General features: G+C 34.5%; 1 protein-coding gene across 4 annotated transcripts in view; it reads left to right on the top strand.

Annotated features, from left to right (window-relative positions):
• LOC129748346 (growth factor receptor-bound protein 2) overlaps positions 1-25,335 on the top strand; it is a 120,806-nt gene that overhangs the window by 85,885 nt on the left and 9,586 nt on the right. For all 4 annotated transcript variants that reach the window (XM_055742918.1, XM_055742916.1, XM_055742919.1 and 1 more), the window contains 2 exons: positions 23,319-23,416; positions 23,491-23,776. In XM_055742918.1, the coding sequence (XP_055598893.1) occupies positions 23,319-23,416; positions 23,491-23,776 (384 nt within the window). The remainder of the gene's footprint in view (positions 1-23,318; positions 23,417-23,490; positions 23,777-25,335) is intronic.

Genomic DNA, 25,335 nt, shown 5'->3' with positions numbered 1-25,335 from the left:
CATTTCAAAAACTAGAACTGAATATCCCGAAAAAATGCCATCTCAGAATTGATGTTTTTTTTCCTAAGCCGGGTAATAATAATACTGACAATTCTTCCATACATTGCCACTAGTGCATATTTAAGGGAAAAAAGTTTTTCTAATAAAAACTTATTATTATTATAATTTTAAGTAATTTATTTTTTCAGTGTAGATTCCCAACCTTCAATTCAAAAACTGCTTCGTTGAATTGATTGTACTGATTTCGAAGAAATCATAAGCTTCGATTATAATAATTAATGATAAAAGTAAGTGAGCATTCAACACCGAAAAAAATGCTAACTAGAAACTTAAAGTCGATTTAAAAAAAACTTTCTTAGAATTCGATGAATTTTCAATGGTGGTGGGGAATAATGTGGTCAACAACTCTTCTGAACATCGCGAAGTGAGCACTCTTCTTAAGGGAAACATTTTTTTCGAACAAAAACTTTTATGTGTTTTTTTATGAAAAACGAAAACAAATATTTTGATTGTTCTCCGTTTGATCGACCTCTATGGAGGGTTTGACTAAATCTCAATAAAAATGCTTTGAGTTTATTTGTTTATTTGTGTTATATTTGAGTTTATCTGTTTGTTTGTATAGAAAAAAAATAATAATAATAATAAACGTTTTTATTTCCAATAATCACAATAATAATAATATTAAAAATCTATGCATGCATTTATTTCATTTTGTTGCTTTATCAAATTAATCACACGTTTCAGGGTCATCTTCAGAATTAGAATACCTTTTAGCAGCAAATTCAACGAATTTTAGATTTTTTTTAAATCGACTAAGTTTTTAGTTTCCTGTTTTTCAGAGTAGGATTTTCACTTACTTTTACCTTCAATTATTATAATCTGTACTGAATGTACTGAAATCAGTACAATCAATTCAACGAAGCAGTTTTTAAATTCAAGCTTGGAAATCTGCACTAAAAAAATAAATTACATGGTTTTCAAAAAAAAAAAATCATTGAAAAATTTTCGTTAGAAAAACTTGCAATGTTTGTACGACTTGTACGCATTTACTACCTGTCTTAGAAAAAAAAAATCATCAATTTCTGAGTTGACATTTTTGAGAAATTGAGTTTTAGTTTTTGAAATTCATTATTCTCAGTGTAGGATTGAAAAAAATTGTAAATCTTTTTTTCTAAAAATTCAATCATTTTTCTAAAACTCTCCCATAGATCACATTTGTGTAAGAATTGTATTTTTAGAGCTAACAATTTTCATGAAATATTGGCCTGAAAAGTTTGACTCTTTTCAAATGTTAGTCTAGATCATGGGTGGCCAACATTTTAACAGGCGGGCCAAATTTTGGAGGTGGCATGGGTTGGCGGGCCACATCACTATTTTTTTTTTTTTTGATAATTCGTAGCGAATAAATGAATAACTGGTTTTAAATGATGATATAATAAAATAATATTTGTTTTCAGGTTTCAGGTTCAGGTTTCTACTGTTTCTATTTACTTGGATTGATTTGAAAAATAATTTGGAAAAATTATTGAGAGCTCGTTTTTAGACCAAATCATTACTAAATTAGAATCATTTTATGACTATAGTAGCATATGCGTTCATCCAGACCGAATTGAATATAGATGTGTATGGAGCAAAAGTTATGTCCAATATTTTAGTTTTGAATTCAAGTTTTGAATTTCTGTTGGGTTAATTTTTTGCAGAAATGTCTGATAGTATGGGAATCCCAGAGCACATTTAATTTCGTTAATGGTCTTACATTTTTTTTAAAATTCGATTTCACAGCTTTTGAACCTTCTTCTACATAAATGTTAGATCTTCAAATATATTCGAGATGAACTAACTTCTTTATCATTGGAACTTCTCACTAAACTCCGAGACTCTCAAGATTTGCTTGACATGAAATATATCTTGCTTGACAAAAATGGCGATATACTTAAAAAAAATGATAATTTTAAACCAAAACATGTTAAAAACAGAGGAGATCTGGACCATTTTTTTATTTAGGGTTTTGAGAGCAGGGTTTTTATTTTTTTTCAACAATTTGCAAAAGTTAATAATCATGGTTTAAAAACAATTTAAAAAAAGTAATTTTGGATATAATTTTGATCGTGACGACAAATTTTAAACATAATAAAATTAAAAAATTGTTTTAACAGAATAATAATAACAAAGGTTTTCAGTGGTTTTGAACTTTTGCGAATCATCGATATGATGATAATTTTAAAATTTGACGGGTTTGTGACAAGCTTCCTTAAATTTTCCATAAGATTACAAAATATGTTTATTTTCGCTACATCAAAACGCATGGTATTTTGCTGATTTAAAAATTTATATTTTATCTTTCATACAAGATTTTTCCGTAAAAAAAATTTATTTGAAATCTACAGAACTTTGTATTTTCAACAGATATTATGGCATGGCACATCATTTTCAAGAGAAAAAAATTATAACAGTTAGTAGTGTAAATATATTTGAAAAATTATAAATAAGCTGCAAAAACTGTTGAATGCTACCGTCTGCAAAAATCAGCAAATTTTAAATTGGTTCAATCTGAAGACATCTTGCCCAAATTGTCAAAAAATGTAGCTTTCTCCTTTGATATTTACACAAAAATTTTCGTGACAAATGTAGTAAATTTTTGGCCCTAAAATGCTTCAAATACTACAATTTGGCAAATTGATTGTTTAATTCGTAAATAAATGTGCTTTGATATTTGGTATGGTTTTGATATAGCATCATACTGAATTATTTAGAAGTTTTTTTTTTTTAATATCATATTATTCTTTCCGTGAAGCTTTTAAAAACCAGTCAATATTCAAACTAGTGTCATGCATCCATTTTTTGATGAGATTGCCAGAATATTTTCAGCACGTATCCGGGCCGGACAAATATAACGAGAATTACTCATCAAAAACTACACTCAACAGCAGATTTTGAATCGTTTTCTAGGCTTCAAAAATACCATTAATGTTAATTTTGAAACAAACTCTGATAAAACCAGGCAATCTGACAAACTTAAATTAGGAACTCTTTTCGCTTTTAGAATAATGGTAAGAAACAATCAAATAAGTAAAATTCATCGCAATACACATCTGTTATTCGAAGGTATGTTCATGTGTCAAATATAGGAAAATTAAATGTATACAGGTTTTTCTCCAACTTTTGTTTCGAATTCTTTAAAAATTGATACAGATTTTGATAAACTTCATCTCGAAATGGTACACAATCTAAAGATCTAAGATTTAAATGTAGTCATTTTGGAAAAAGTTTCGCGGGCTACAAAACGACAGCCGCGGGCCACATGTGGCCCGCGGGCTATGGTTTGGCCACCCATGGTCTAGATCTTTTTTGGGAAATTTCAGTATGCAATGTGCCTAACTACATGAGGACTATAAACACACAAAGTTTCATTCAATTCTGGGATGGTCATGCCAGATAGTGTGTCAAGTTGGGGCGAAATCCGTCTGTTTTCTTATTTCTATTTATTCCTTTATAAGTTTTCGGTTCATTTAAGTGGAATGGTTTAAAAAGACGGCCACATCTCAAATCTTAAAGTTTATTCGCCCTCTCTCATTCCCTTTCAAGTTCGCTATAAACTCTTATTTCTAAACTTGTTTCGTATTTTAACTACTCTGTCTAAACTCTCTTCTATTGTAAAGTTTCATCCCTTTGCTCTTCCTATTCCTAGTTCTAATTCTTGCTTCACTCTGTTGATTTTTATCACCATTAAACTTTCATCTTTCTCCTTCTCTTTAATTTCATCTCTTTCGCTTTTAATTTCCGTTTTCTTTCGTTTACTTTTAACTCTTGTATAGAGCCATCACTTAACTCTCTCAACTCCACTTTTTCATGCGTTTAGCTATAATTTTTTATTTTATCTTCATTCTCACCTCTCATTATCGTAACTCTGGAAAATGTTTATTAGTTAAATAGTTACTCATCACATCTGAAATACCCGAATTCCCGTCCCTATTAAATCTTCCTCTCATTCTTCTCTTGTCCAGTCTTGCTGTTCCTACTGAAACTTTCTCGTCTTTTATCTCCTATTTTTCTCTGTGACACTTCCTATGTTCATCTTCCTTCAAATTTTCTTTTCTCTATATCTCTTATACTTAATTTCTATAACTCATCCCTCTTCCTTTGTTTTTCCGTCATCGCTTTTCCTTTTCTAATTGTTATTTTTGTTTCCTCTTAAAACTTTTCATCTCTTGTTTCTTTTTTGATTCCTCAATTGGTTCAGATTTTTTTTTACTTATGATAAAAATTTAGGATTCGTGATTTAAGTTTTAAATCCTCAAATTTTAACTTGTTTTTCATACTTATGCATTCAAATTTATCACCCTGAGCTGATTTAGAATTCTATGAATATTTTAATGTTACTTAACCACAAGTGTTCTAATTTCGGTTTTTTTTCTTCCTCTCTTTCCAGGTAAAGTGCTAAGTCAAAGCCAAAGTCCCACCATCCAAGGTACTTTACTGGCAAACCATAGACATCTTCTAGGTACCATTTTAGCTTTTCACACTTTTCCAAAACCATTTCAAGTGCTGTTTGAAATTTCAAAGTTCCAGGAAAACTTTTTGCTTCGGTTGTGCTTCCGTAGCTCGGTTGAGCTTCAAAAAAGTGTCTAAAGCAGTGCATAACATCGTCGTTCAAAGGCGCAAACATAGTGAATGACGTCAAACGTAAAGCGAGATCAACCATTCTGGTGTTGGCTGCATACTGCCAAACTGCACAGGAAAATTCCACAAAATTCACTCACCAACCTCACCTCTCATGGGGGTTTTCATTTGGTAAATAATTTCGAGTAACTTATTTCGTCATAAGCTTCATGAAAATACCGACATTTTTTTTTGGCTTATCATCTCCAGCTGCAGGAGCCATCAGCCTGGTAGCAGCTACTCTCGAGTAAGTTGTATATCGAATAATACTTCAGAGAAGTTTCCCGGTAAATCTTCAACCCCTTTCCTGGCGTCACTCTTTGTTCGCAGCAGTGTTTAAGCGATGAACCGTTATTTAACGTGCTGTGCAGTTTTAATTACATTCCGAAGGAAAACTTTTTTGGATCTACAAGGCTAGCTTTATGATTCACATAATTAGCTTATATGCAGTTGGAATAGTGCTTCCATCTTATAAAGCAGGATGGAGCAACGGATCATCCTTGCCCGGCTATAGTGCTTTGGTGACATTCCATTCCCAGAGCAATCCAATAATGATGCTCCTCTGCTACACATTCCATTTCTCGGTCAGACGGTCAGTGAATGGAGTGTTGTGGTTTTGAGAAAAAAAGAAATATAAACTTCATATATGTCTGTATGTATGCAAATGCTAACGCTTTTATGGACGACTACCGAATGCTCCCGGGAGGGTGGATGGAAATATAACCCATTGCGTTGGGTCATCTGTAGCAAAAAATTTTAAATAATAATAACAGCATTGTTCGTTGTTATCCTGTTTGTATTTGAATAGCTTAGTAAAATATTTGCATAAGAAACTTTAAAAAGTAGAGCTTTAATTGACATGCTTCTTAAAGAGAACGTCTTAAAATAAAGAAAACTTCGTCTAAGAATAAGCGAGTGCAAGAGTGGAAAAGGTGTTTCATTGGTTTGGGATGAGATGAAAACCTGAAAAGTTGGTGCATAATAAAGTTACGATACACCGTCTGTTTGTCTGCCTTCTGCCTGTGTTGTGATCCTGATAAAAAGTTTTTAATTAAGTTGAAAATCTATGCCGACGGGATGACACACAGATGAATTTAAAGTTGTGCCATACGGTACATTGAAGAGAGTGTTGCATTTTTGAGGATAATTTCTCCACTATAAGCCAACCAAGAGACACAGTTTTACCCATTTTGAGCAAGGTTTACTTTACACCCACAGATCGAATCGAAAGCCAAAAATGTCATCTTTGCTTGAAGTCAGAATCATTCGAAGTTTTAGAAAGTTTTTAACAGATACTCATATAAAAAAGGGATCTGGAATTTTAGGTAGCTCCTTCTAATTTCTTTAGCAATTAATCTTTGCGTATTATAATAAAAAATACGACCTGAAAATAGGTTGAGAACGACATGAAAATCAACCATGAAAATAGTCGGAAAACGGCTCAACAGGAATTTAAAACATCAGTCGGGACTAAACTTAAAAATTGTAACTTTTAGGATCTATCCGAGTTTTTATTGCACGAATTTTAAATTGATACATTTGTCACAAAAATGCCGGTCTGCAATGTATACGCAATCGTTACATTGCAGACCGGCATTTTTACCTGAATTCCCTTAATAAAGGTTCATAGAAGCTTAATCAGCTCTGGTTTCTGTTTGAAGAGGATGCTAATCAGCCCAAAATTCAAGATTTTAAGTAGACTTTAAAGTTAATTTCAATGGCTGAAGAGAATGCTATCCAGCCTCTAAGGGAATATTTTGAACCTTCTACGCACGAATTCCTTCGTAAATATCAGAACTGAAAAAATAAACATACAAACTGATATGAACAAAACACTTACCATGACATAAAATTGACAAATATATTTCCAAGTCGCTTAAAACACCTAGAAGTATCTTAAAGGTTCGTTAGAAAGTGCCTAGCGAACGCAACCGACCTTCTTGAAAGAAGTTTCTTTAAAAGCGCTTAGAAGTTCCGTTATCGATATTTTAATCTGTCAAAAAACGATGGAAGTTCCTGAGTAACTTTAACGTTACATGAGTCACCTGAAGCTCCCGTAAAACATTTGTTAAGCCAAATGTGAACTTTGGAGTTCCATCTTTAAGTCAGAACGTAACTTTTGTTTGCTTGGGTATTCATACAGTTTACTCTGTAGGTACTTCGCTAGACATTCAACGACAAATGACATCGTTAACACCCCAACCAACAATTTGGTAGGTTTATCAAAAGATATCCATACGTACATCTACGTCAACATCAATCATCGTATATGACGTTAGAAAAAAGCTCATACCTACCAAAAGTGGAGGCGATATACGTACAATGTTGCGCCATTTTCTGATTTACGAATACGACAACATCATTTACGATCGCAATAAGATGTTTGACTTACTTTGGTACTTTATGTCGCATTGGCGGCATGTCCTATATTACATTAAACGATTCGATTCATATACATTTATGTGATGAGATTATTGACAGTTCCAACCACACCTTATGCGATGGGTGTTCTAGACTTGTGCGACTTGAAGCAATCTGACGATCGATTAGCGATTTAAGTTGCCCTTTTTTCGAGGTGTGTTGCAGTCTTATGCGATGTTCAGCAATTTAGACATCGATTGATAACTTAAGCCACATTCTACAGGAGGTGTGTTGTACTCTTGTACGATATGAAGTAATGTCATATTCGATCGGCTGTTCAAGCGACACTTTATGCTAGATATGATGTAGTCTTGTACGATTTGTACCAATAAACGATTTGGCGAACCACTTTAAATATGTTGCATGTTATGCGTATTATTGAGATTGAAATTCGATTCGATAAATAAATACAAATTCCTCTTGATTTAAATCGATTTTTATTAAAAAAAAAAAAACTTTTAAAAATTTACACTGTAAAATATTACCTTTTTACCTTACCTCCCTTGGTTAGTTTTTAGTCCGGGCCGGTTAATCATTAATATACCTGTTTAAGAAATAAAATTGTCATTTTGATTTCTGCCCAGTTTTATTTTCACCAAACTTACCATTTTCATTTCGACCGCTGTTAATTTACAGGCAAGATCACAAAACTACAGCATTTCGAACACACTTTTCATTTAACGTTCGCCTAATACGATGAAGTTTTGACTGGTGATGTGGACGAATGCTAAGTATCAGTTAATACTCGAATCTGATTCGACCGCTTTATATAAATTTATATAGTGGGTAAAGTGACTTATTTTTATACGATTATAATTATACTTGTTAAGATTTCTGTAGCTAAATCGGAAAGACATGGTATTGCTTTGTCTTCTCTAAATATGACATTCTATACTATGCATAAAGTGATTGCATTCTTTACAAATTTATCTAAAGTCTTTTACGATTTCGAAACGGCAGTAACTAATGTACGAATAAAATGCGTCTTAAGAAATCTTATGCGATGGTTATGAGATTTCATTTCGCATCGGTCGTACTTAATACGCCTTTATCCAACATATCGTAGCTAAATCGTATTTCATTAGATTTTAATATCATTTACGATGGATATACGTCATTGTGGAATGCTAAGTGTGCGTAGAGCTGATTTTGAATCATATGGGGTATCCATATAAGCTAAGCAATCTTTGTTGTGGTATTCAACAAAATTGTTAAATTAATTAAGATTCAGATCAAAAGCTCATCAGGTTCGTCCAGTGGTTGAAAAAAATACTTTGAATTTTACATTTTTTTTAACAGTAATGTTTTGAAGCGTTTCATCTCTGATATCAGAATATCTACGAAAAATCTGAATCCTGCTTTGAATAAGAGATAGTAAATTGACTTGAATTCAGTTTTTTTTTTGTTTTTTGATACATGTAGGCTAGAGTGCCCTAAATGACCCGACATTTGAAAAAGTTATGCGCTGTAGGCTTAAATTGATCCTAGGCCTAGTATAAGGTCTCATGCCAAATTTGGGCCAGATCGGATCACGGGAAGAGGTCGCTCAACGAGCGTTTGTATGGGATTCTTAGACATTCTGTTCGGAAGAAGCATGAAAGTCCACTTTGGTCCCCTTTGTCCGATTTCTTTGAAAACGGTTTTTCTTAAAGCCTAAACTATGAAAAACATTTCATTCGAGGACTGCATTTCGATTCGAGTTAAGATAAAAAAGTTTACAGCTTTATTTAAATCAGTTTATTTAAAAAATACCTATCTTTTTTAAGGGATTCATAACTATTAATGAGAGACACTGCTTCGAACATTTGACGCAGCATTAAAAGTGAAGAAATCGGTCGAAGAGGACTAAAGTTATTCAAGAAAAATCTGGATTTTCACGTTCCTCCGGAACAAAATGTCTCCAAATCCCATACAAACTTTAGGCTCGTTGAGGACTCGTTGTCCAAAAGCTTTCAGAAGTCAACGGAACACGTAATAAATTTTCTCGTGTTGATTTGTTGTAAGGCAGATTTTAAAATACTCATATAACATAAGATCACAGATCTTTCAAATCTTTACAATTTTTTAATTAGTAGAAGGGCAGTATTTTATTTATATAGTGAATCCTTTTTTTGAAATTTTTAACTATGTATAGACACGTCGGGAGCTGGCTCCAATTTTTTTTATATTGTGAAAATATTACCATAGTACAACGATGAATGATGTGGGATGAAAAAATTGGAAGAACGGGAACTACGACAGGCAGATATCTATTCATACAAATAAGGAAGTTTTCTACTATTGATAACTTTGAAAATCATCATACAATTGCGAAAGCAGTAAAAATTCGCATAACTGTAAGCAAGGAGATTTTTTCGAAGGAAAGTTACCCTAGAAAACCGGTTAAGACCGCAGACTTATCTAACACAAGCTCTTAACGCTATTTTGATACGATTCAAATAAGACACATTCGTAAAACGTAAAACAATTATAAGTAAAGTGAGGTAGTAGGAAAGTTTGAGTTTAGTAGTAGAATCTAAGTGTCTAGAACTGACATTGAATCTTTTTGAAGAAGAATAGATTTACGAAGTCTGATGTTTAATTTGAGAATTCCAACAGAGAGTGTTTTCAAAAATAACTCCTAGATTGTTGAGAAAATTCGAGAATTTAATTTCTTCATAATTTATGAATAGAACGGCAGGCTCCAATTCAGTTTTACTTTATTAAATGAAGATGACATTGGTTCTGGATAATCGGTAAAAGGTAAAAGGTTGTCGGTGAACCACAGAAAACTTCGATAAATCACTGTTCGATTTGTAGCGTCCAAAAAACGATCATATTCACCAGTAAACCATTTATTTTTGTTTTCTTTTTAAATCCTTTCGTTAAGCCCGAAATTATGTATTATTTGTACAGAATTCCTCTTCTGCTTCTTCCAGTGTAAAGAGGGTCTCGAACTTCTGAAAAAATCTTAATTGAATGACGTCAAATGCTTTTTGGCATTTAAAACATTCCCTCTATTTAAATAAATACTCTTTCATGCAGAATGTGATCTCATTAGCTCGATATCTCCTCAAGAGATGCAGGGAGGCGTCTCAACTTATACATTTTTTTTATCTCATACCATGTTGTATTTGCTCGATTGGTTCTCAAGTTATGCCAAAACATAATATGGGGTTCTCACTTCTCCGTTCATCCATTCCACTGCAAGGAGAAAGGGGTCCCAATAAATCATAGAATTATTGTTCGTATCCCAAAACCCTTTCGATGCCATATTTAGTTCCATTTGCTCGATTTATGCAAAAAATATATAGGGACATCTTCCGCCTATATGGAAGCACCTCTCTCCTACCTATCTTACAAATAAAAGAAGAGAAAGGTCTCAAATAGTCAAAGAATCATTCCCTGTAGTACCCTTCTTTGACAAATTTGGTTCTTTTCGTTTAGTTAGTTCTCGAGAATCTAATCCCTCCAAAAGAAAAAGTGGGTTTCAAACCATCATAAAAACTTTTCTCGTATCCGAAGTTTCATTTGGCCGACTCGAGAACTTGAGTTGGGCAAAAAATGGTATCTGAGACCCCCTCCATCCTTTCAATCAGCTCACTGGAAGAAGGGAAAGATTCCAAATAATGATATTTAAGAACACTTTTCTTATCCTCCCATGTCAAATTTGGTTTCACTTGTTCGATAAGTTCTCGAGTTGTGCAAAAAAACGCATGAGGGACCCCTCCCCCTTTTTATATCTCTAAACGGGAAGGATTCAGGGGTATCAAATAATCAGAGAAACATTTCTCTTGCTCAAATATCTTCTCATTCAAATTTCGTTTCATTCACTCGATTATTTCCGAGCTTGACAAAAAACTGTGTGGGACACCGCCTTCTCCGTTTCTCAATGGAAGGAGGGAGGGGAACATCAATATCATAGAATTATTTCTTGTTCCCAAAAATCTTCCCATGCCAAATTTGGTTCCATTTGATTTATTAGTTCTCGAGTTATTCCCTCCCCCCTTCCAGTGAAAGAGAGGGATCTCGAACCCTTATAGAAATCTTCTTCGGCCTCCACCACGATTTTGTCAGCCCCATGATAGATTTTATGGTGACAAACTGGGGGAAGTGACAAAATCGAGACATTTTTTAAATAATTTTTCTGATGGAATATTGGACATGTATGACGTAGCCAGTAATACAAGATGGAAGGGCGCTATCACTTGATTAACAAGATGCTGTTAAAAATGGTCAATATGTGGAATTTGTGTCAATTCACAAAAATCTAGTTTTGTAGTTTTGTGACACAGTTTTTCTAACTTCACAAACTCTAGGTAGAAACAAATGTTCAGATGTTCAATAGACAAATCTAGGATCTCGCATAAGTATAAGTTTTGCAAACACAATCGAAGCCGATTTACCCAGCAATATTCAATGCATTTTTGGTTTTTAATGTAGATAAGACTTGAGTGATTCGTCATGATTATAATCCAAAAATAGAAGCTCAGTTATGTGAACCTGATTTTTCGGGTGTCAAAAAAATGTGGAAGTGCAAAAAAAAAGTTAGTGTCAGTAGCTCAAAGAGTAATCACTTATTTATTTTTTTTTTAATTAATTTTCAAATGGATAAAACAATATAGGTTCCAGCGTATTATTTTATCGTTTAAGCAATCTAATAAATAAATATTCGTTTATCAGAAAATAAAAATTATTACTTATCAGAACACTTGTCGATGTCTCACGATGTCTCAAGGGCATTGAAATGGTTGAGTCCTTTAATTGAAGTTCTGATTAGAATGTTCATCGCATTCACTAAATTTATCTCTAACTTTAAACGTCAGAACCGCGCTGGTATGTTTTATTCCTAACTGAAAATAAAATAACCAATCAAAATTCAAGAACTTTGTGGAAAGGACATCAACGCACTTGCTCAAACTTTCGATCCGAAAAGGTAAACCTTTACGAAGAAATTTGCATCCTATAAATACAAACACAAGATCTCCTTTATCAAATCACGGGCGCTCTTGAATGGATCGACGACGGCAGGTCGAGAGCTACTTCTACTCCTACAATTTTCCTGCATAAGTGGAACCCATCAGCAGCAGTAGGAAATTTCCAGGAACGATTAGGTTCCATTCTTTGGCCAAACATTTTTGCTGAAACCCTCATTCAATGAATTAGACACACACTTTAAAAAATATCGATCAATACTTGAACCTTCCGAAAACACATCAGCTGAAAAGGTTCCACAAAAATCGGCCCACAACAGCCTTGCCCACCCCCACTTGTACACATTTTGTGATAACAAACTAGAAGCAGCGTGGAGGTGGAGTGGTTTGGGCGTGCGAATTTCATTTCATTCAGAATTCCGCAATTCATTAATGTTTTCAATCGAAATTTAAGAAAAGGTTGTATCACTCGGTTCAAAGCTCCCACACCGTTGCTTTCCTTCCTTTCTGCTAGAACCCAGGCCTTTTTTCCTCGAAAGCAGTTGAAGATGAGCTGCCGAAATCGTGATTGGAATTCTTCATTCTTTTTAGCACACGCATTCATTGAGCGGCAAGTTGTTCCCTTGCGACAATAATGGTGGCGCAGTTCTACGGTCAGTAGACGGGATTTGTAATTGGACACGAAAATAAATGGCCGGCCGGACTTTGTGCCGGGCGGCTCGAAACAATTTAATATTCCAACATCGAACTGGAGCGGCCATCATCAGGAGGCCCATGCTGTATTATGCAATCGGAAATGTGTGTCGGGTGATGCGAATAAATCGGTGCCCTTGGCGAAAGAGAAACCAAAATAATGCCCAATTTAGAGAATAAATCATGACAATACATTGAAAGAATTTGAATATAGTAGAAAAAGCAAAAGGTTTCCTATGGATTGACTTTTAATGTTTATTTTGATCCTCAAAATTCTTACAGTTTTCTCTGATTTTTTCTTTTCAAAATCAGGTAAAGTTTATCATTTTATTAAATTATAATTTGTATAATTCTTGTACTTAATTTTCCATTTCCCGAATAAACAACTGAGAAGACGACCTGTAGACGGCAAACATCTGCCATTAAATCAAAAAAGTCTTGAAGCGGAACAACCCCCAAAAAACAAATCCTTACACCTTTGATCGATTACGATTATTCCACCGCGCGCCCTCTCGGTGGAGCACTGCAATCTGCGAAAATCTATTTGTTTTTGCCCGCTTACAAATTGCTTGCTTTTTTTGCCTGATATCTGGAAAACGAAAATAGTTCCCCGGAGAGTCGTTCCTTGGCAGTTGCTGTTGTTTTTCTTCTGTTCAAGCAAAAAATGGCCGAAAAGGCTGCCCAGACAGAGAACAATAAAGGAAACATTGTGCCCTTCATAGTCCTCTCGTAGAAAAATCCTACGGAAATTGCACTCATATTTATGGTATGATTCATTTGAATGTTTTCTTATTCAAGTAATTGAAGATAAGATAGGGTTGCCATCCGTCCCGCAAAAGCGGGAGATGTCCCGTTTTTTTGTTGAACGTCCCGCCGTCCCGCTTTTTCCTCATGAATTCCTCATGAAAATAGCAATCCCGAGCAGACTATGAAGCCCAAATCGATAGCAAACTGAGATCAAAATGTGCTGTGAACAGCAAAAAGTGAGCAAAATTTGCTGTGGATTTTTCTGCGACAGCAAAATAAGGCTGACTAAGGTATCAAAGATTCTGATTTGACAGCAAACTAAGACCAAATTTAGATATCAACAGCAAACTGCAAGCAAAATTTGGTATTATAGTATAATATATATTATAATATTTTAAGCATGCGAAATATGAAAAAATAATAAATAAGTGAAATATGAAAAAAAAAATTAATAACAATTTATAAATTACAATTTATAGAATAATTTAAAAAACTTTGATAAAAAACACCCTAAGATCAATATTTTAAAATTTTGATAAATTTTTGCGAATTTATTTAAAAATTCTCATCTATCTATATATATAAAAAGCAATTTCTGTGGGTTTGTTTGTTTGTTTGTCCACTATAGGCTCAGCCGTTTTAAGAGCTAGAGAGCTGAAATTTGGCATGGATGCTCATTAGGACCAGGAATGATGAAAAATGTTTTCAGAATTTCGGTTGACCCCTTTTGAAGGGGGTCGTCCATACAAGTCAAATATTGTTTTCGCGTTTTTCACGTTATTTTTCGTCGGATCGTTATGAAAATTTGCACATGGAGATTTTGAGAGATGGGAAATCGATTTCAGGTATTGAATTTTGGGTCAGGGGTCGGCAAAAAGGGTCGTCCATATGAACTTTTCAGTGTTTTTACTATATTGACGTTATTATGCATTGGATTGATATGAAAATTTGCACATGAGTGTTTTGATGGATGAGCAATCGATTTCAGGTATTAAATTCAGGGTCAGGGATCGGCAAAAGGGGTCGTCCATATCACTGTTCAATGTTTTTGCGATATTGGCGTTATTGTTTAGATTTTTATGAAAATTTGCGCAAGAGTATTTTGAGGAACGATCGATCGATTCCAGGTTTCAAATTCAGGGTCAAGGGTCGGCCAAATGGTCGTCCATATTGAAACTGTTTTTGCGATATTAATGCTTAAAACATTAGATTAAGATGGAAACATGGTATTTACACGAGAGTTTAAAGGAACGAGTAATTGATTTGAGGAGTCGAATTTTAATTCAGAGGTCTGCGAAAGGGATCGTCCATATAAACTGTTCAATGTTTTTGCGGTATTGACGTTATTATGCATTGGATTGAGATTGTTAGCATTATATCGAGGCAAAAATTCAAACACGAGAGTTTTGCGGGACGAGCAATTGATTCCTGATAACAAACTTTCAATTAGACGACAGAAAAAGGGGTCGTCACCATTTACTGTTTAATGTTTTTGCAATAATTGTTCTATTATGCATGAGATACAGACAAAAATAATTCACGGGTGTTTCAAAAAACGGATAATTGATTTTTGAATTAAAATTTTGAATCAGACGACAGAAAAGGGTCGTTCATATTACCGTTATAATATTTAAGACATAATTTCGTTATTATGCATCCGAAAAAGACAAAAATTCGTACACGGGTGTTCTTTTTGACGATCAAACAATTTCTTATTTCCGTTTGGTAGTAAATAGGTCGCTTGAAAATTCTGTTTAGTATTTTGAGCAATTTTTTCATCAGCTTTGAAGTTAAAAGAGAAACGAAGTTTGTACGGGATCAGCTAGTCTTATATAAAATTTCTTCATTAACTAGTAAAAAAGAATACAGTCAATGAAAACTTGATAAAGTGTTCAGCTCCAGATCTGGAATTTATTGTAATCTGATTTGAAAACATTTTATTTGTGTTGAATTTGAGTTGATTTTAGCATCAATGAACCTTTCTAGGATATAAGACATTTTTCAGAAAGTATATGGAAAATTTCAAATACTGGGAACCACTTAAGCCGGAACAAATATCAATCCCCCTATCGAAATTTCCAAAAAAGCAGAAGGGGGAAGTAAATAAAATTTGAAGTAATTTATGAAAATTTCGAAGAATTTGTCAACTATCCGAAAGATTACAAAAGCTAAAAACATATTGTGAAAGATGGGTGTTCTATCAACTTTTGTATTCTTAATTTTATTGAATTTTTCGATAAAAAATTTATTTGATCTATAGATTTTGTGCAATGATGTGGTATGCAATTTTCTGTCATACAAGCTTTTGTGCAATTTATTCCAATTTCTTAGTTTTTGGCATCATTTTTTATTATCCCCTTCCCCCTCGGGTTGTTCCAACTCCAAGTGACAAAAGAAGGATTTAAAATTTGTTCCGGCCTTATTAGGCTATCAAAAATTTTCAAGTTCTTACGGTAAAATTGAAAAAAAAATTTTGGTAAATATAAAAATAATAAGTTACTTTCAGTGATGTTGAAAAAGTGTTGAAAACATGCCTTTTTAAAACATAGGTTTTTAGGGAATTGGACCACTGTGCACCGTCAATATTTACTGGCAAAATTTCATGTTGATTAGAAATCTATCAAATATCTTTAAAGTGTCGGAACCAAACAAAATAATGGGTTACCGATTGCCGAAGTGTTTGCTGAATTGATATGACATTTTTTATCGTCGCTGGTTAGCAAGGTTGCCAATCACCTGCGCCAAAACTTCAAGTTTCAATTGCATTGACAATATACGTATAAGTTTGGCTATATAACTTAGTTTATTTAAGGAATTTCTCAAATGTCCCGCTTTTTTCTGAAAGTATCTGGCAAGCCTAAGATAAGACTACTACTTCTTCAGATTTCACGGTATTTTTTAAGACATACAGAGGGTTCACTAATTACGTAAGAACGATTTTGGAATTTTTCAACCCCCCTCTACTCCCCCCCCCCCTGGTAAGACAAAGTAAGATTTGCCTAAACCCCCCGTCCCCCCAGTACGTTCTTACGTTTTTTGTTCTTTGAGAAATTGACACGTTTTTTTAAATATAGCTTGAAAATATTCAAAATATGAAATCCATGCTTCAAAGCAAAGCACTTTTTAAGTAAAACCTAAAAACTGCATTTAAAAAGCACAATACACAAAAAACAACAGATGCAATGTCACAAACGATTAAACAAAACATTATTAAAGACATGGCATGTTCGAGGTATCAAAAATCTTCAATAAATTCCCACAATCGAATAAACAATATATAATCGAAACTCAGATTAAAAAAAGAGTGAAAGATCAGGTTGACAGGGGGAAAAACCGGGAAAAACCGGGAATTGAAAATGGGACCGGGAAAACTGGAAATTTTAAATCAAAATCGGGAAAATTCTTTATGGATCATTTTCCCCTATATAAACCAATTGAATACTAAAATTGATTCATATTTTCATTTTTTTCTCAAAAGCGAAATAAAATTTTGATCTAAATTCCATGGGGTAAATGGGGAAAATGGGGGCAAAAGTCGATAATTTCTTGAAAAATCGAGATTTTTTAGTTCAGCACATGACTTCAGCGATGTGTAAACTCGCTTCGAAAAGAATCATTCGGCTGATTTTTTCCGAGTTTAACTTGTTGTGTGCAGATTGATTTTATCTTCGTTCCAATCATTACGTGATTGCACACAAAACGAAGAGTACAGTTCTGCATTGATGTTTTCCATGCCTCGCAGGAATAAAATCACACCAACGAAACAACAGAACGAAGCTTACCGAACACGAATGCACACGAGCGATCGTTGCCCGACGGACCGAGCTAACATTCCTCGCACCCTTCTCTCGCTCGTTTCCCGTTCCCTTGTATCTACCACTTTTAGCCACGCCCCTATGCGTTGTCCGATTGATGTGTTCGGCTGCCGAACGAAACCGATTTGAATTTTGAATTCGCAGAACTGTACGTTCGCTCCGCTGGGCGCTGATCAACGTGGCCACATCTAAATCTGTACCGCTCATCGAAAAAATCTTTTTCATCTGTACCGAAAGCTCAAAAATCTGTACCAAAATCTGTACCGAAGCTAAACAAAGTTCTGCATTCAATTTGTTGATATGTGAAGATTTTGCTTCCTTTTTTTTTATCCTAAAAAAGATAGATACTTCCGTACCCTAGGCTGTAATGGGTCACGGCGACGGCGTGCATTACTGTGTTTATGGAAGTTGACGGTTTGGAAACAGACTCTAAACTAACATAAACCTGAAAGGGCGGTTGCACGTAGCCTTATTCGATATGAGATCATAGAAAGTAAATTAAAAGGTGGTTCAATATCGTATACTTTTTCTTTGATGATCCATGTTGATAAGGTGAATGGGAGTTGAAACACTTGCCCTCCCTTCCGTTGGACAACAACAGCATTGCGCAGTGGAAATATCACAATTTTCAGTTTAAATGTTGATATTTCCACTTTTCCACCATGCGCAAGTTAGATTGGAATAGACAGTATTGTAAATGAATGATAACTGCCAAAATCAGATAGACAATTTAATTGTGCAAGAATTAGTTGGATGAGGATGTTAACAATTGGCACATGGTTAGGTATTCAATGTTTAATGTGCTACTAGGCAAGATAAAGTAATAGTATTCTTCTCCCCAATGCTCTAGTAAGTGTGCATTTGCGGTTTATGAATTTCGAAGGCTTATTCTTAAATCAAGCATTTTACAAGAACTAGAGGCTAATTGGATCAAGATGCTGTTTAGACAGTTTCCTGTCAAGAATATTTCCTTTTCGTTTCAACACTTTTTGAAAGATTTGTCCATTTTTTTGGTTAGGTGTGAAATTCAAATAATGAAGTAAAAGATAGATGATAGTTCAGGAATAATATTGGAGATTTATAAATAGGAGTGTAATTTATTTCATCAGAAACACATTGAGGAAAGTTGCTCTGAGAAGTTGTTAAGAGTTCGAGATTTTAGAAGAACAGCATTGTCATTAGCAGTATGGTCCGATTATGAATTCAATCATGCTATTTATTTTATTGTTTGTATAATGTAAAATTAATACAAAAGTTGGAGTGATAGACAATTAGAAATTCTGTTTTATGGTATCCAAGTTGTTAATATAATTACAGAGCAGCCGCGTATTTATTTTGAATTTCTAAGGAATCACACATTGGGAAACATCTTTAATTACCCAATCTATCTGAATCTAGTTCTTTCTCGTTTTTATACTTTTTTTTTGTAGTTCGATCTATAGCTTGATTAGGTTTGAAATTCAAATAAGGATGTAGAAGATAGAAGGTATGATTTTGATAAACAAGAACCTTCTCGTCCAGGAAAATAATATCGGGGTTTTAAATATTGACATTCATTTTAACTAAACAAAGATCGAGGAAGGTTGTTTTGAAAAGTTGTTCGAAATTAGTAATGAGGTTTTAGAAGAACAGAATCGCCATTTGCATTATGGTTTATATCCTGTTGTTTTGATAAGTCAATGATAGTACAAATGGTATTGATCATGGAATTCATAATTGTATCTCTATTTTATTTTTTGATTTTCCAAAAAAATGGTACAATTCATATTTGTGTTTAGCGAAATTCTATAATTGCTGCATTGAGAGATAGCTTATTATTTAGATGTTTTGTGCTGAATTCGGGAATATGTTTTATTAGTAAATCTATGTTAATATCGATTAAAAACGATCATAAATTCATTAAATCGAGTAAGGTTAGGTGACAGGTAGGGATAACTCAACTACGGTAAGATAGTGAACCCTTCAGACAATGATATTGAGACGTTAGCATATGATAACTTTTGCTACCATACTGTTACTGCTCGGTTAAATTGGAGGTTGGGTTAACTCGAAGCTCATGTAGGGCCCAATTGTCCCAGTCCGTCGAGCACTATCTTAACGCTTCCCTAAACTGGTGCTTCAGAACCCTCGGGCTCTGTTGCCGCTATCCTACTCTAAGCTATTCTACTCTCATGTAAATTTTCCTCTTCTGTCCCCCGATCTGTTTTTCCTTTCCGGGTCAGCCAGGTAGCTCATAAACCCATACAAAAAAAAAAAAAAAAAAGATTTTGCTTCCTTTTTTTTATCCTAAAAAAGATAGATACTTCATTGCACAAAGTACAGATTTTTAGTTAAACAGCTCATTTAACCATTTTTATTTTCTCTCTTTAAAACCCTGACATTAAAAAATATATTTCATAATAATCACTTGCTAATGTTCATGATATTTATACAAAGTTTTGTTAAAACGATTTTTGAGCGTCACATTTAATAAGACATTTTTTGATCCGCCGTTTTATCTTAAATAACTTTTCGTTCTAAGGATTGCGTCCAATGTGTCAACACTCAGACGATTACGAACTTTGGTTTTATTGGCTAGAAAATGCGCTCAACCACTGCTGACGAGTGGGATTATAATCAGATATTTAATTATTAGTAGCAAATTTGGATATCTAATTGTTCCATCGTGTAATTCCCATGTAAAGAACTCCTACCGTCAGAGTTATAAAGGATAACTTTTGACTTATTTTATATAAAGTTTTCAATAAACTCAATAAAAACAAAATGTGAAATTTTTTTTTTAAGTTTTCAAAAGTCAAAAATCTGTACAAATCTGTACCAAATTTTGAAAATCTGTCATCTGTACGTACAGATTCTGTACCAAAAATGAGCTAAAAAATCTGTACCGGTCTAGATAAATCTGTACATCTGGCAACCATTGCGCTGATGTTTCCCCCGATTGCTGTTTACTCCTGCCGAACTTACCCGAAGCTTACTTCCTGATCAGCCTTGCCAGATCTACGGATTTCTCCGTAGTTCTACGGATTTTCAGCATTTCTACGGAGCTACGGATCGATACTCGAAATCTACGGATTTTCAGCATTTCCTACGGATTTTCTACGGATAATCGAAAAAATTGAAGGGATTCTGCGGACAAATGAAAATTCTACCTGACAACCAAAAAAAAAAAAGGTCATCAAGTTTTATTTTACCGAAATCAGTACGTTTTTCGATTTTCGTAAAATCTACGGACTTGAGCGGTTTTCAATCTGGCAACGCTGTTCCTGATGCTTTCCGAATTGAACTATCGATAGCATCATTGCAGTTTGAGTTTAACGAAATAAAATCGTTCTGCAAAGAAGGGCTAAGTGCGAGTATGTAGACAGTAGACTCACGATTTTAACATCTCTGCATATCATTTAGTACTCTAAAGTGTTCGAGTTCCAAAAAATATTGAGATTTTTTTTGTAAATTTACTAATTTTTGACATTTACAAATTAACAAATTTTCTATAAGCGCCGAAGGCGCGAAGAACTTATGTATCTTCCATTTGTTCGAGAAAACTGTTTTTCGCAAGAAAATTCAATTTTTAACCTTTAAGAGTCGGGAATTCATAAGATTATGCGGGGAAAAATGCGAGAAAACAGAAAAATTCAAAATTAGTGGGCACCATGTTACATGTTCATTAATAAAATGCCCAAAAAGTAGAACGAGATAAGAAATGTTTGTGTGATTCCATTTAACATTTTGCGAATTTACTGGCAATCGCATTCTTTATTGATTAAAAATTTGAAAAACACAGATCATTTAAATGTATGAGCTTAAAATTACATTAAGATATTATCACAATAAAAAAGCTGATTTGAAAAGCAAATTCAAGCCTCAGAATAATTTCCAAAATTTGTGTTAGAACTTCAAATTCAAAATTTTAATTACAATATTCAAATTTTCTGGTTAGATTGCAAATTCAGACTCAGAGTTTAGATTAACATGCCAAGTCCAAAGTCAAGCTCTTAGAACTCAGGTTCAGGCTCAAGTTTTCAAGACTAGAATCAAATCAAAATATTAGTATAATAGGAAGAATAGAATTTAGTGGATTCTGTTCTCAAAATTGCAGAGAAAAGAAATTAAAATAGAATATCAATCAGTACTGATCAGTTAAAATTTGAATCATAAATCCAAACTTAAAGTTGTTAGGTTTTGATTTAAAAATCCGTAATTCATCGTTGATGATTATATTTCAAATTTCATAATTCAGAAACCAGAGCCTAGTAATCAAATTCTGTATGCTATAAAATAATTTTTAATTGAAACATCATCGTTTTAATTGAATCGAAAATGTGTTGACAAAATTATCCAAAAATCAGAGTTTTGCAGCAGATGTAGATTGAGATATGAAGAATCAATTGGTATATGTACTTAACTCACAGTTGGTGATTTTGGCACCTCACCCTCTGATTCTGAGGACCTCAATTATATTCTTCATTCTTTGTTCAAACAATTTTCTGTATAGAGTAAAAAGGTAACTTGCTCTTAGAGCACGTTCACTGGTGTTGGGAAAAAGTGGTAGAAATTTTGACATTTTGAAAATTTTACCATGCAAAAATGTTTTCAAGATCTTGGGGCGTTGTATTTTTTTTTACAACACTGTTTCTATTTCAGCCGTATGTTATAGAAATGTTGCTATTTTTGCATCACAGCATGCGACAATACAACACGTGTTGTAAAAAAAACTTGAAGGCCACAGATCTTGAAAATGTTTTTACATGGCAAAATTTTCAAAATGTGCCGTAAGTGTCAAAATTTCTACCACTTTTTCCCAACACCAGTGAACTTGCTCTAACTAGTGTAATGAATATTCTGAGTCTAATAAGGCCAACAGAAAAAGGAAATCTCTTTAAGTTTTTTTTTTTAACATTTCAGATCATTTCACAAAAAATTTAAAAAAACACTTTTTTCCAGATTTGTATTTATCTTGTTCAATGTACACTACTCTGTTTCAAACGTGGCGTCATTCTACACTTTTCAAAATAACTAACAACACCACCAGTAAAACTAGAAACCGAGGATTATTCCACATACTTCCAGTTGCTTTCATAGCAGTTCGCGACCGCGGCTCCCGTGGTCTATAACTAACTTTCCGTATCAGCGAAGGCCTTACGAAACCGACACGATCCGCTTCTTCTATATCCAGCTTCAAACTACCATAATCGAACTCCCCCGGAAAACTGTAGTCGAGGGTAAGATTAAACCGGAAGGAACCCGGCGTCTTCGATTGCTGCTGCTGCTGGTGGCTTCCGGTGCCGTCCTGCCTAAACAGAACCACAAGTGTTTGGGACCCATTTTCTGGTGGCTCCCTTGGGCATTTTCCTAGCACCCAAGGATCCTGGGCTAGCTCGATGAGGGGTCCGTAACTTTGAAGTTCTTTTACAGTGGACAAATACATTCGCTGAACCCCGTACGTTACGACGTTTTTATGTAGCCAACATGTCGCGGACATGTTGTAGAAAAGATTTACACTGGTCGCGTGGTTTTGTTCGTCCGATGTGACCTTAAATATGGCCAGATAACCACGGTAGGCTGTCAGTGTATCTGAGCTATACATGGATTCGTTGAAGGGCACTTGACAATCGTGGAAGATTTGCGAAGCTTCCGGGTGAACAATAATCAAAGACGCACAAACCACCAAGAACCGAACCATGTCCACGCAATGCAGGCAACGTATTGATCACTTATGACGCACCTATGTGGTTCCGGACCTACATTATCCGAAGCTAATCATTTCCTTATTTGTTGACCTCTTAATAGTCTCGACGTATCCTGGAAGGAATTATACATATAGCTACAGTGTTTACCAAGCTTCAGGTCGGCTTCAAGGAAAGGATTTCCTTGTCATTACTATACTACTACCAATGCGTTTTATTTGGTTTATTTCCTTTGCATGGTTTCTACTTCCTAACTGACTTCACTGAAATTATTGTAGTCGGGGTGTTCCTCCATTGAGAAAAATCTAGAAAAAAATATAGTTACCAGAATTTTCTAATATTTAAAGCATAAAATAATTAAGTTTTTTCATTTTTTCTCCTTACAGATTTTAAACATGGAAGACGACATGAATTGGTACCGAGCGGAGTTAGACGGGAAAGAAGGACTTATACCTAGTAATTATATAGAAATGAAAAATCACGAGTAAGTTCGAAAATCATTTCTTATTAAACTTTTGTTAAACCTGATAACAAACCAAATCTTTCCTTCCCCACCAGTTGGTACTACGGTCGCATCACCCGGGCCGACGCCGAGAAGCTGCTATCGAACAAACACGAGGGCGCCTTCCTGATACGAATCAGCGAATCCAGCCCCGGTGACTTCAGCCTGTCGGTCAAATGTTCGGACGGGGTGCAACACTTCAAGGTGCTGCGGGATGCGCAGGGCAAATTCTTCCTCTGGGTGGTCAAATTCAGCAGCCTCAACGAACTGGTCGACTACCACCGGACGGCCAGCGTGTCCCGCTCCCAGGAGGTCAAGCTGCGGGACATGGTCCCGGAGGAGGTGAGTGCCGGTTTACGTTACAGAAATTCGGTTAAGTTTTAAAACTTTCTTTAATTAAGTCTTTTAGTAGATATAAAATCTTATGATATAGTTACAGTTGCTAGGTATAGTTAACATGGTTAATATGAGAAATCTAATAACATTCAGGCTAAAAAGATTCCTTGAAAAATTTGGGTTTAAATGGACCAGGGAGTAAGCATTTTGAATCCTTTAAATTAAAAGAGCCTCTCTAATAATATAAATTAAAATAAACTTTAAACGAAAGAATTCAAAGATAAATAACAATTTTCGCATATACGCGCATTTGGGTGTTCCAAAAAGGAGTGTTCCGGAATTAAAAAACATGGAGCTGGAATCGTTCCTCGACTCATCAGAAAGTCCCATGTTGTTCAGTTCATTCGGTTTTTGTAAGAGGTCGCTGCAGTTCTAGTATAGATTTGGTGTTTACAAATGTGGAGAGAGCTGACGCGAATATCTTTCCTGATTTTCGGGTGTCAGATCATGAGACGATAAATATTGAAATTGGATTTGGTACTAATGATGGTCTACCTATGATCCATCAGATTGTGAATGATCGGAGTCAGTATAACAACATTGTTTTTGGACAGCTTCTTGAGGCTGGTTTGCCAACATTATAATGCGCTGACTTTAATGAGCTGGTAAGACGTATCGATGTTTTATTGAAAGATCGTGTTAATTCACTTGTTTGTAAAAAAATGATACCTAATGGTGCTGAGCGTGGTACTAAATAGTACTCCAGAAGGCTAATTGAAATCAAAAGACGTAGATACAAACTTTACAAACAATTTTTAAGAACAAAATGTTCAAGGAATTGGCATAAGTACAAAGTTGTGAGAAACGAATATTCGCGAAAAATAAAAGGAACTAAAAACCAATCTATCTAAGATGAGCTGGAGAGAAACAAATCTAATAGAAAACAACAACAAATCTAATGGAAAACAATAAAAAGGTTGATAAAGTCAAATAGTACCAGGACAGATTCGGTCTCATTCAATGGAGTTGATGTCAAAGACGAAAAAGAAATAGCAGAGAAGTTCAATGACTTCTTTATTGATAGCGTCATGGAAATTCATGACAGCATCCCGGCAAGCTCTAATGGCTACGTGGATCAGAGTATGTACAACAGTGGAGAATTTCACATATTCGAAACAATAAGTAGTCAAGATTTTGACGAAATAGTAAACGATATGAAACCCACAGCTGATATCGAAAATGTCTCCCTAAAATTTTTCAAGGATTCGTTGCCGGTATTAGCCAGCCCGTTGAGAAATCTTATAAACACGAGTCTTTATTTAGGAATAATACCTAAAACGTGGAAGTGATCTACTGTAGTTCCCATTGAAAAACGGAAAAATGCACAAGAGGCGACGTTTTATCGTCCTAAAACATGTTAGAAATTCAAGAAAAGGTGCTAGAATTAGCAGCAAAACAGCAATTCTTACGCTATATTGAACGTGAAAACATATTGATTGCTTAACAGTCTGGATTCAGGAAGCAGCATTCAACTGAATCTGCAGTTAACTTGATACTTCGAAATT

This window comes from Uranotaenia lowii, chromosome 2, assembly GCF_029784155.1.
Source record: "Uranotaenia lowii strain MFRU-FL chromosome 2, ASM2978415v1, whole genome shotgun sequence".
Lineage (NCBI taxonomy): Eukaryota > Metazoa > Arthropoda > Insecta > Diptera > Culicidae > Uranotaenia > Uranotaenia lowii.
The sequence above is the reverse complement of the archived record's forward strand: the minus strand, read 5'-3'. Positions and strand labels throughout refer to the sequence as shown.